A 12,002-nucleotide genomic window follows, 5' to 3' on the forward strand; every position below is an offset into this window, starting at 1 on the left:
TGCTGCTTTCCCAGGAGCATAACCAGGGAGCTGGATCAGAAGTGGAGCAGCAGACTTAACCTACTTTGCCACAACACTGGTCCCATAACTGCTGTCTTTAAATTCTGCCCTACAGGAGCAGGTGTTTAGCCTTAGCTGTTAAGATTCCCATATCTCTCATCAGAGTGCCTGGGTTCCATCCCCAGCTCTGGCTCCTGATTCCAACTCCCTGCTGATGCAGACCCTGGACGACAACAAGGGTGGCTCACGTGATTGAGACCCTGCACACCCACGTGGGAGGCCCCATTGTGTTCCTGGTTCCCGGGCCTCTGAGGAGTGAAGCAGCAGGTGGAAGCGCTCTGGTGCTCCCGCTCATGCTCTCAAGTGCTCTCCCCCTTCTCCCCATTCTGCACCAGTCACTTCTGCTGAAGCTCATCTTCCACTGCCCACAGCTGCTGCACACAGTGGCGCAGGTTGTGCACTGCTCGCCCCTTTCTTCTGGCCAACTCTGCCCTGGCTTAAATGCCCTCTGTTGCCTCAAAATCTTTCCTTAGTTTCTAGAAGAATCAATTGCTCCTGCTTCTGTAGCCTCCTAACACTTAATGTATTACTTGTCCTTTAGTTATTTATTATTGTTTCTCTCCCTGTATGGGTCTATGTATTTATTTATACTTTCATTCCTTGCATCTAGCCCAGAGCATAGCACAAAAGGAACATTTTGTAAATATATTACTTGAGTGAGATGATATGAAAGGATATGAAATAACAACAGAGTAATGAATGTACAGGAGCCTTGCCTCTGTGTGTCTGAATCTCCAGATTTGTCTCTAAGTTAACATTTTCAGCCTTTCTTTTTTTGTATTTATTTTGTAAAATTTTATTTGAAAGGTAGATAGATGGACAGAGAAAGATAAAGAACGATCTTCCATCCACTGGTTCACTCCCCAAATGTCTGCAACAGCCAGAGCCGGGACAGGCTGAAGCCAGGAGCCGAGAACGCAATCCCTGTCTCCCAGGTGGGTGGCAGGGACTCAACTGCTTGAACTGTCAGCCGCTGCCTCCTAGATGCACATTACCAGGAAGCTGGATTAGAAGCAGAGGGAGCAAGCACTACCATATAGGATGTGGGTGCCCCAGGTGGTGTCTTAACCACATCAAATACCTACCCACAGGGGCCGGCGCTGTGGCACTGTTAAAGCCCTGGCCTGCAATGCCAGCATCCCATATGGGCGCCTGTTTGAGTCCAAGTCCCACCTGCCCCACTTCCAATCCAGTTCCCTGCTAATGCACCTGGGAAAGCAGTGAAAGATGACCCAAATCCTAGGGCCCCTGCATATACATGGGAGACCCAGAAGAAACTCCTGGTTCCTGGCTTCAGACTGGCCCAGCTCTAGCCACTGGGGAGTGAACCAGCAGATGGAAGATATCTCTCTCTCTCTCTCTCTCTCTCTCTCTGTCCCTCCCTTTCTCTCTCTAATTCTGCCTTTCAAATAAATAAATAAATCTTAAAAAAAAAAATACCTACCCACAGCCTTTGTTTATATTTCTATATGAGTACATCCATTTTTGTACTGAGCTGACTTAGGTTCTTAAGTTTGGTCTTGGGGCAGTAAAGGGGCAATTTTTATAAAAATTATTTTTGAATTTATATGAAAAAATTGTATTTTTATTCTAGTTATGAAAGGCCCTCCTGTCTCCCTCATGTCCCTCTGCCTTCCAGCTTCTGGCTGAGAGTCACAGAGACGCCCCAGGGACATATTCTCCAGAGCATTTTCTCTGGGGCTCTGAGGTTCTGGAGAGTAATGCATTCAACAGATTTCAAAAAGTGTAAAATGCACTGCTTGATTGAAACATGATTTTTGAATCTTTAGTTAAAATGCTGCCCAATAATACTAATGTACTATTAATCATGTAATGTATCCTAATTACAGAGAGGTTAAGAGTGAAAAAAATACGCATTTTAGATTCAATGAAAAAGACATATGGCTTCTCAGGCCCAGATTTTAGGGACCAGGCTGAAACAAACCTCCTTGAAAAGAAATCCCAGCCCCAGGGCATTGGAAGTGCACAGGGCAGCAGGAGGAGGCATGGCTCCCGGCTGCTTTGCACATCAAGTGAGCTCACCCAGGAGAAGTGGTGACAAGGCCACAGTTGGCTGCATGGTCAGTGGTTGCTGTCACTGCTCTCTGTGACCTTCCTGTTCCTGTCTGGAGCTCCTAGTGCTGAGAGGGGAACAAAGGGATTCCTTTGTGTGTGTGCTGGGTTCCTGCGGGAGGAGGGGAGAGTCTTCTGGCCTTTGTGTGTGTCGGTGGAACAGCGGCCTCACCAGGCACTCTGTGGACACGTGCTGCAGCCTCCTACCTCCCATGAGAAGCTTCATTTTGTGCCTTGAAGGTCTTTTGTTAAAGAGAGAGAGCTCCCATCTGTTGGTTCACTCTCCGAGTGCCTGTAATGGCCAGGGCTGGGCTGGGCTGAAGCTGAGAACTGGGAACCCAGTCCAGGTCTCCCACGTGGGCAGCAGGAGCCACCGCTGCTGCCTCCCAGGGTCTGCATTAGCAGGAATCTGGAGTCAGGGCCTGAGCCAGGAGTCAAATCCAAGCGCTCTGGGACATGGGCATCTTAACAGCTTGGCCAGACGCTCACCGCAGTGTCTGGTGGTGTGTGTAAAGCTGCCCTGAAAAGCAGCAGCCAGGTGCCTTTGCCAGGCTCTTCTGGTGTAAGCCTCAGAAGGAGGGAATCGTGGCAGCGTGACAGGTGCCTGCCCACCTGGTCCCACCTCCAGTGCCGCAAGGGTACAGTAAGCCATGAGGCAGAAGCTGAGCTGAGCTCTTGGTCGCTAGGGCCAGGACGCGAAGCTGCTGCTGAGAGGAGAAGGGGGCATGGGCGGAGAGCAGGGAGGGCGAAGGGCACCCAGGGTGCAGGACAGATGTGATCAGGAAGCAGCCGGGGAGCACACAGGAGCGAGGGAGTGTTTGAGAACTGGCTGAAGCGAGCTAATAGGGGCAGGACACTGCCTGGGACACCTGCATCCCGTATCGGAGAGCCTGTTTTGAGTCCTGGCTCTGCTTCGGTTCCAGCTTCCTGTGAACGCGCACAGTGGGAGGCAGCAGGTGAGGGCTCAAGTACTTGGGTCTCTACCACCCACGTGGGAGACCTTGATGGAGTTCCTGGCTCCTTGGCTTCAGCCTGGCCTTGCCCTGGCTGTTGTGGGCATTTGGAGAGTGAACTGGTAGATGAAGACCTCTCTCTCTTTCTCTGTCTCTGTCTCTCTGCCTTTCAAATAAATAACATTCTACAAAGTAATGAAAGGACCAAGGTGTATTCAGAGCTGACACCTGGAAACGAACTGTTTGCCTGGAGGATTTCCTTAATGTGTGCGTGTTTAAACTGGCCTCAGGGAGGAACAAACATTCAGATGTTGACCCAGTTCTAGAATACTCTGTGAAGACTTGAAACCCAGTAGTCCTTGGGTTGGTTCCTGAAGCAAGGCATTGTAAGAGCTCCTCCGTGCTGCTGACAAGGAAGGGGTGGGTGGCTGGGGACAAAGGGTGGCTCCCTCCCAAGGGCCTCCAGCCAAGTGCACCATGCCAAGTTTGCTCTGTTTCAGTTTTGTCCCTAGTAGAGCAAACATGGACCGGTTTTGGTTTGCTAGCTGCAGACAAGCAGGCGGCTGGCGGGACCAGCTGGGGGAAGAGAGAGGTGGCAGCTCTCGGCCCTGGAGAGGGTGGGAAGCCTGAAATGGGGATGTGACCCCAAGGGGCTGCCCCACGACCTGCTGGTGTGCTGGTGGGCATCAGGGGACACCGGGGGCCGCTTCTCCTGGCATTCCAGAACATACCCTCTCTTGGCCTTTAGAATGCAATAAGAAAGCTGGAGATTTAAAGATAGAGTTGTTTTTCAGAAGTGATTGACATGCCAGGGCCCACCTTTATTTATTTTTTATTTGGGTTCCTGGGGTCTGTGAGCGTCAAGGGTAATTAAATTCTGTGGGTCGTTGTGGTATCCCAGACTCAAGGCAGGAGCTGCTGATACTCTCAAGGCCGCCTTTTACTGAGCCCTTTGTTTGCCCTCCTCTGTGCCAAGCATATTATGTTATTTGTGATGTGCAACATCCCCATGAGATAGCCGTTGTTACCTCCACTTCATAGATAAGGAAGTCAAGTGGCAGAACCAGGATTCAAGTTCAGGGCTTGCTGAATCCGCCACGTGGCATCATAGCTTCATTATGCAAGTGGCACATCCCTAATTTGAAAATCCTGAATCCAAAATTTCTCCGAAACTGCACATGACACACACGTGGAACTTTCTTATATACAACATTGTTTAAAAATATTGCGTAGGGTTTGGCGTCGTGGTGCAGCCGCTTGTGACACGGGCATCCCACAGCGGAGTGCAGTTTGAGTTCCAGCTCCTTGGCTTCTTATCCAACGTCCTGCTGGTGCTGGTGTGCCTGGGAAAGCAGTGGAAGACGGCCCGAGTGCTTGGGCCCCTGCCACCCATCTCGGAGACCCAGATGGAGTTCTGGACTCCTGGTCTGTCTGGCCTGGCCCCAGCTGTTGCTGCCGTCTGGGGAGTGAATCAGCAGATGGAAGGTCTCCCACCCTCTCTTTCTCTCTCTCTCTCTGTCTTTCAAATAAATAAGTAAATAAATCTTTTAAAAGGTTTCCAGTTTTGGAGTTTTGGATTAGAGATACCCAACCCATACCACAGTTTAACCTTCACACCCCATTTTAGTTTTGATCTTTGTTTTTTGGCTTAAACAGCAAAGATTTATTATCAAGAGACGTGAAGTCCTTGACTAATCTGGTTTTTATTTTCCCATTCAATTTTCTCAGCCCCATCTTAGTTTTATCAGCTATTCAGAACAGACTATAGCCAGGGCTTCCATCCCAGTCTGTTCCTTGCTCTGAACAATCCCCTGTCTTGAAGTCATGGCCTTGATGGTTACAGGCCAGGGTTGTTGTTTTTTAAATTTATTTGAAAGGCAGAGTTACAGAGAGAGATCTTCCATCCACTGGTTTACTCCTCAGATGGCCACAACCACCAGGGATATGCCAAGCCAAAGCCAAGAGCTCAGAGCTTCTTCCAGGTCTCCCATGTGGGTGCAGGGGCCCAAGCACGTGAGCCGTCTTCTGTTTTCCCAGGCCATTAGCAGGGAGCTGGATTGGAAGTGGAGCAGCCGGGACTCGAACTGGTGTCCATATGGGATGCCAGTATTGCAGGCGCAGCTTTACCCACTAGGCCACAGCGCTGGCCCCAAGGCAGGTGTGTCTCAGATTGGGTTGATTGGGTGTCCCCTTACGATCAGGTGGGGGTTATGTGGCTTTGGCAGAAAGATCCTAAAAGCGATATTTTTCTCACCAGAACAGCTCCAATCAGCAGTGGGTGGTGATCTAACGCGGGGCTCTTTCTGTTTTCAGGTGGAATTTAGGCAAGACTTACAATATCGTTTTGGGGTCTGGACAAGTCGTGCTGGGAATGGACATGGGCCTCCGAGAGATGTGCGTTGGGGAGAAGCGCACAGTGATCATCCCTCCCCACCTGGGCTACGGCGAGGCCGGCGTGGGTGAGTGAACCGCGGGACTCATGTGGGTTTTGGGGTACTGTTGTTAGAACATGCTATGCCTCTTCCATTGAAAACCCAGAAGGTCTGTGGGTTCTCCTTTGTCAATTATTTAGCACTTTTTTTAAAGACCCCCGTCAGTTCTGTGGGCCCTCCTGGGAAAGAACGGGCTCGGTGAACTCAGCACAGATCTTCAGACCCTGTGAGGCCAATGCCTCGGAGGGGCCGGCTGCGTGATTGCCTGGGCACCTGCCTTCTAGAACCACTCCATGGGGCAGGTGGAGTGCTCTAGGCCTCTGCTTTCACTTCTCCTGGGCCTGAAAGCCGTGCAAGACGGTTTCCTGTTAGACATTAGTTTCAAGTTCCGGAAACACCATTTTCAGGGCACCCTCACATAGAGAATGTTTCATTTCACGATGTCAGCCAGGATGTGTCCCCCTCGTGGGGATGTGAGACCCCCTCCTTCCAGGGTCTGGAGGTGGAGGAGCTGGGAGTGACAGCTTCTAAGAGTGATTGGCACTTGGGGTTGATTTTCTTTTTCTTTTTAAATAATTATAAAAGTTCTATCTGCCCCTCCCACCAATCCCAGAAGAAACCTTTTAAAAAATATATTGTGTTACCCTTTAAGAATTTATCTGTGGGGGCCGGTGCTGTGGCACAGCGGGTACAGCTGCCACCTGCAGTGCCGGCATCCCATATAGGTGCCGGTTTGAGTCCCAGCTGCTCCACTTCTGATCCAGCTCTCTGCTATGTCCTGGGAAAGCAGTAGAAGATGGCCCAAGAGCTTGGGCCACTGTACCCATGTGGGAGAAGTGGAAGAAGCTTCTGGTTCCTGGCTTTGGACCAGCCCAGGGTCTGGCCATTGTAGCCATTTGGAAGTGAGTGAACCAGTGGACAGAAGATCTCTCTGTCTCTCCTCTCAAACTCTGACTTCCAAATAATAAATAAATAAATCTTTAAAAAATTTTTTTTGCTATCTACTATAAATAGATATAATACATTTACTTGTAATATATAATTGTGAATAATATATAGTATATTATATATTCACAAACTGACATAATTTCTTTCAAGCTCATACTATATATGAAAGGAATTTTTATAAAATTAGTGAAAAATGGTATTATGAAGCATCCAAATAAACTTATCATTTAATCTCATTTTCCACAAATTTTTAAAAAATATTTTATTATTTATTTGAGAGGTAGAGTTACAGATAGAGAGAGGGCGAGACAGAGAAAAAGGTCTTCCATCCGCTGGTTCACTCCCCAAATGGCCACAACAGCCAGACCTGGGCTGATTCGAAGCCAGGAGCCAGGAGCTTCTTCCAGGTCTCCCATGCGGGTGCAGGGGCCCAAGGACTTGGGCCATGCTCCACTGCTTTTCTAGGAAATAGCAGAGAGCTGGATTGGAAGTGGAGCAGCCAGGACTCGAACCGGCGCCCATATGGGATGCCGGCCCTGCAGGTGGAGGCTTAGCCCACTACACCACAGTGCTAGCCCCTCACAAATTGTTTGAAAGTAACATCGTACTTTTCTGGAATTTGTATTTGCAGCCAAATCTTAGATCATCTTTTTCCAGTTCTGCTGTAAGATTTACTCACAAGTTCCACCATTATAGTGCCTACTACTGGCTTTCAAACGTTTTTCACAAAGCCACATTTAAGAAATACATTTTCTCCCAATCTGTATTGCACATAAACATGTAATTTATATGTGCACACACTTAGTTTTTATATAAAATGAAACTCAAGTGTAATGAATCCATTCCTGTCATATGTTATATGCAATGTACCCTGATCGCATTTAATCTCAGTTTTAAAAGAGATTTATTTTATTTTATTTGAAAGGCAGAGTTAGAGAGAAAGAGACCAGGGAGGGAGATCTTCTCTCCATTGGTTCAATCCTCAAATGGCTGCAATGCTTGGGGCAGGGCCAGGAACTCCATCTGGGTCTCCCGCATGGGTGGCGGGGTCCAAGTACCTGGGCCATCTTCTGTTGCCTTCCCAGACACATTAGCAGGGATCTGGATCAGAAGCAGAGCAGCGGGGACTCGAACCAGCGCTCTGACATGGGATCTTGCATTTTAGGTGGCAGCTTAACCTGCTGGCCCTCTTTGCCTTCTTTTTTTTTTTTTTTTTTTTTTTTTTGACAGGCAGAGTGGACAGTGAGAGAGAGAGAGACAGAGAGAAAGGTCTTCCTTTGCCGTTGGTTCACCCTCCAATGGCCGCCGCGGCCAGTGCGCCGCGGCCGGCGCACCGCGCTGATCGGAAGCCAGGAGCCAGGTGCTTCTCCTGGTCTCCCATGGGGTGCAGGGCCCAAGCACTTGGGCCATCCTCCACTGCACTCCCTGGCCACAGCAGAGAGCTGGACTGGAAGAGGGGCAACCGGGACAGAATCCGGTGCCCCGACCGGGACTAGAACCCGGTGTGCTGGCGCCGCAAGGTGGAGGATTAACCTATTGAGCCGCAGCGCTGGCCTTCTTTTTTAAAAGATGCTGGACACGACCCTCTCACTTGATGTTATGATTTATTAATGGGGCCTTACCAATAGCTGGAAAGTTGCAGTGCGAGACACGCCTGCCCTGCCCCTGACCCGGCAGTGGAAGCAGGGGTGGGAGGCCGGTTGGGTGGGCTCGACTCTGCCTCGCCACGCTCACGCCGCTTCCCTCCCCTGTCTCTTGGGCAGATGGAGAGGTGCCCGGCAGTGCCGTGCTGGTGTTCGACATCGAGCTGCTGGAGCTCGTGGCCGGCCTGCCTGAGGGGTACATGTTCATATGGAACGGCGAGGTGTCCCCCAACCTCTTTGAAGAGATCGACAAGGACCACAACGGAGAAGTGGTCCTGGAGGAGGTAACTGCAGAGTGGGGCAGAAGGTGCTTGGGGAGCCAGGTGGGCCAAGGGTGCGTCTTCTCCGAAGGCTTCGTGCTGGCCATCAGAGATGTGCGCTGCGTGCTGAGCTGAGGCTTGCCACCTGAGCTCTGAGGAGCCCGAGCCCTGAGAGCGGCAGGGCTGGATCCCAGGGCCCCAGGTCTCAGTCCCACTACTGGGGACTATCCGCCTGCCTGTGGGCATATTCTCTGGGCGTCATCCCTGTTTTCCTGAAGGTAAATGGCTGGCCTGGGGCACACAGCTCCCCAGCGGCTCGAGGCCGGACTGCAGGCTCCTTCATTGGGCTGGGCGGGAGTCCTCTGTGCTGCCGCAGCCTGGGGAGCCCCAGTCCTCTCCCTGCTCTCACCTGCGTCGGCTGCGCTTCCCAGCTCTGGCACGCAGACATGCTGCACTTCCCCCTGCACCTCTTCCCATCTCTGCTCCCCGCCTCCTCCAGGTCTCTTCGGCCACCCCTGTGTGGCTTCCTGATCTCGCCTCCGGGACCCTGCTGTCACCCTGCCGAAGGAGCAGTAGCACGTGCTGGCCTGGGACCCCACCGCTGAGTCCCCGACGGCACGCTCTGCCCTGGGTTCCGGGTCCCACACGTTCCTGGGGTTCCTCCTGCCTCACTGGGTGCCCCTTCTCAGGCCTCTTCTTGGTGTCGGAGTGCCCTGGGCTAACCTTTGCCTCTCTGTCTTCCTGCCACTCCCATGGTGGTCTCATCCCAGTCCAGGGCTTCCCACGGCCCTCTCCTGATGCCTTCAGATTTGTAGCCCCAGTCCAGCCTTCTCAATCCACATCCTGTGTCCAGCTGCCGCTGACAACTTCATTTACTGAACTCCAGACCTCCTCTCCCACCCCAGCTCCTCCTTGGGAGGCTGCTCCGCCCAGAGCCTTGCCTGCCAGTCGACCGCAGCCCTCCTTCTGCTCTGACTCCTGTCTCCCACAGGCCCAGTGAATCCTCAGAGGCACCTGCAGGGCCTGGCCCCTCCCCCCACCTCCCACCACTGGTCTCACCGCCCGTGCCCATCCTCTCGGTGCCCGGATCATGGCCACAGCCCCCGTGAAGCTCCTGCTCTCCTCCTGCCCCTCCGGCAGCCAGAGCAGCCCTCCTCCAACATGAGCGTGTGCTACCTCCAAGGCCTTTTCCCAGCCCGCCGAGCGGCCACCCCCTGCTCACTGGCACCTCCTCCCCAGCCTCTCTCCCTGTCTCACTTGGCTGAGCCACACTCCCCCTTGCCATTCTGTGCACGGCAGGTGCGCAGCCACCTCGGGCCTTTGCGCCTGTCGTCCTCACTGCTTGCCTGCAGACAACTGTGTGAAGCCACTGAAGCCTCCCCTCATCGCCCACTCTCCCTTCCTCTAGCTCATTTCCCTTCGTTCTGGAGCATTCCACCTTGTGTAATACTGTACGATGTTCATTGCTACCTTCTCCCAGAATGCAAGCATTTCCAAGGGCAGGCTCTCTCTGGGTGGTTTGTGTATTGACATATTCCCGAGAAGAGTGCTCAGCACAAGCTACATTTTTGTTGCACGCGTGATGGAACGAGTGAGAATGTTCTCAGAGGCCAGTGGCTGGGACTCCACCTTGGCCAGGGCACTGAGTGGGACGAGGGGTTGCTGTTGGCTGCTGGGTTTTAGCTTCCTCTTGGATCCATTTTGTCCCTGGGGTTTTCACCAGCGTCGAGGGAAACAACCCAGGTCGTGAGGCTCCCAAGGAGATGTCTTCTTATTGTCGCCCAGACTCCAGTCCCCACACTGTGCAGGCTGCGGCGGGGTGTTCTCGGTACCCCTAACTCACGGGCTGCCCTCTCCCCTCTCTCCCCAGTTCTCGGAGTACATTCATGCCCAGGTGGCATCTGGCAAAGGGAAACTCGCTCCAGGTTTCGATGCCGACATGATCGTGAAGAATATGTTCACCAACCAGGACCGAAACGGAGACGGAAAGGTCACGGCTGAGGAATTTAAGCTCAAAGACCAGGAGGCCAAACACGATGAACTCTAAACGCGACACGAGCTACTCGGTGCCAGGGAGTGCGTGATGCCACGCCACCTGCCACGGCAGGACCTGCAGTGAGGGCACGAGGGTGTCTAGGAGGGCACATCATTAGCAAGTAGTAGGTGGGTCACACAGTACCTGGTGCATCCCTCGGGGTGCTCCACACACCTGGGGAACTGCAGGCTGCCCGGACGGCAAACAAGACCGGTGCAGAGCGCCCTGGCGTGGGATGTGTTTACGATTGATTGGAAAGGCTGCCCTGCCAACCTTTACTTCTGAGTCTTCTGGGAAGTTTTGTTCTTAAAGGAAAAAAGTGTCATGTAGCAGTTATAACCTTGTTGGAGAAGCCGAAGGAAAAGGGTCCAGGGTTTCTATCTAGGGAGGGTTAAAAAATTGTTTTCACTTGCTGATGTTTTAAAAGTATTCTTCACTTGGGAAGTGAACAGTGAAAAAGCTGTCTGTCTCTCTGTCTCTCCCCTCTCTCACTGTGCCTTACCATTCAATAAATAAATATTTTTAAAAAATACTCTGATGAGCAGGCAAAACAAAGGGCATGGCCCAGTGAGACTGGCAGAACAACCTGTAGCTTTCTCAGCATCCTGGTGATGCCCGGTCCCTGCCCCCTCCACGCAGAAAACACACGCTACCCTTGCCCAGCACATCACGGTCCACCCCTGGGCTCTTCCCAGGCATGGGGTAACCTGAAGGTTAAAAGGAGCCTCCTGCACAGAAAATACGGTGCACCACATGGGACGCGGGTCGGACCAGGATTAGAGAGTGTGATTCTGCCTTGGCCAGGTAGGGTTACCTGCTCCTTCTTATTGGAGCCCCTCTCCCCTTCCCACACTGAGTCATGCGGGTTACACAGACACCCAGGGCTGGTGGCTGGATGGCAGCATCGTCCCCATGGATGAGCTTGGCCAAAGGGACCTTTTCCCACCTCTCACTATGTCCTTGATTGTGGCGCCACGAAGGCCTGTTCCACATTCTGTGTCCCACACCGTGTTGGCGCCTGCTCAGAATCCAGGTCTTCCCTTTTGAAACTGCTTTACTAATTTAAACTGTTTTGTACTGATGTAGCCCTGCCATAATTCACAAAAATGCTGTGCACTTGTTCAGTGGAATGAATTTTGGAAAACTGACCTTGTATAAAATATTGAATTGTATTATCGGATTTTGTGGTGTTTTATCTGAAGGCCGAGAGGATCCTGTGAGAATGCACCATGCAGTGAGCGTCCCCTGGGTCAAAACTCCCAGCATTGCGCAGTCTTTACTGGAAGGACAGCACTGTGACATTGGGGGTTACCACTCTGCGTGCAGCCTGGAAACACAGACCCCTCATCCTGAAGTGAAGCTAATGAAAGAGTGCATTGCAGAGCTGGGTGGGCTTCTGGGAACAGGATACTGAGGCTTTCTGTGGTGTTGCCTAGCAACAGCAGGAGGCTGTTCCGTGAAGGATCAAGGGGAGCACAGGAGGGCTGCCTGGTGGGCGTCCTGGAGGGATGCAGCCCCTAGAACCGTGGCTGTCTTCCCTCTGCCACCTGCCTGCACTAGCTCCATTAGGCGAACCCCATGTGAACCCAAAGGGAAAG

At 52.1% G+C, this 12,002-nt stretch overlaps 1 protein-coding gene across 1 annotated transcript in view; it reads left to right on the forward strand.

Moving 5' to 3' along the window:
• FKBP9 (FKBP prolyl isomerase 9) overlaps window positions 1–11,576 on the forward strand; it is a 44,701-nt gene extending 33,125 nt beyond the window's left edge. Inside the window, exons 8-10 of the mRNA XM_062178406.1 lie at window positions 5,400–5,545; window positions 8,230–8,393; window positions 10,240–11,576. Coding sequence (XP_062034390.1) covers window positions 5,400–5,545; window positions 8,230–8,393; window positions 10,240–10,416 — 487 coding nt within the window. The 3' untranslated portion in view covers window positions 10,417–11,576. The remainder of the gene's footprint in view (window positions 1–5,399; window positions 5,546–8,229; window positions 8,394–10,239) is intronic.
• Window positions 11,577–12,002: the final 426 nt, after the last annotated feature.

Source organism: Lepus europaeus, chromosome 20 (assembly GCF_033115175.1).
Source record: "Lepus europaeus isolate LE1 chromosome 20, mLepTim1.pri, whole genome shotgun sequence".
Taxonomy (NCBI): domain Eukaryota; kingdom Metazoa; phylum Chordata; class Mammalia; order Lagomorpha; family Leporidae; genus Lepus; species Lepus europaeus.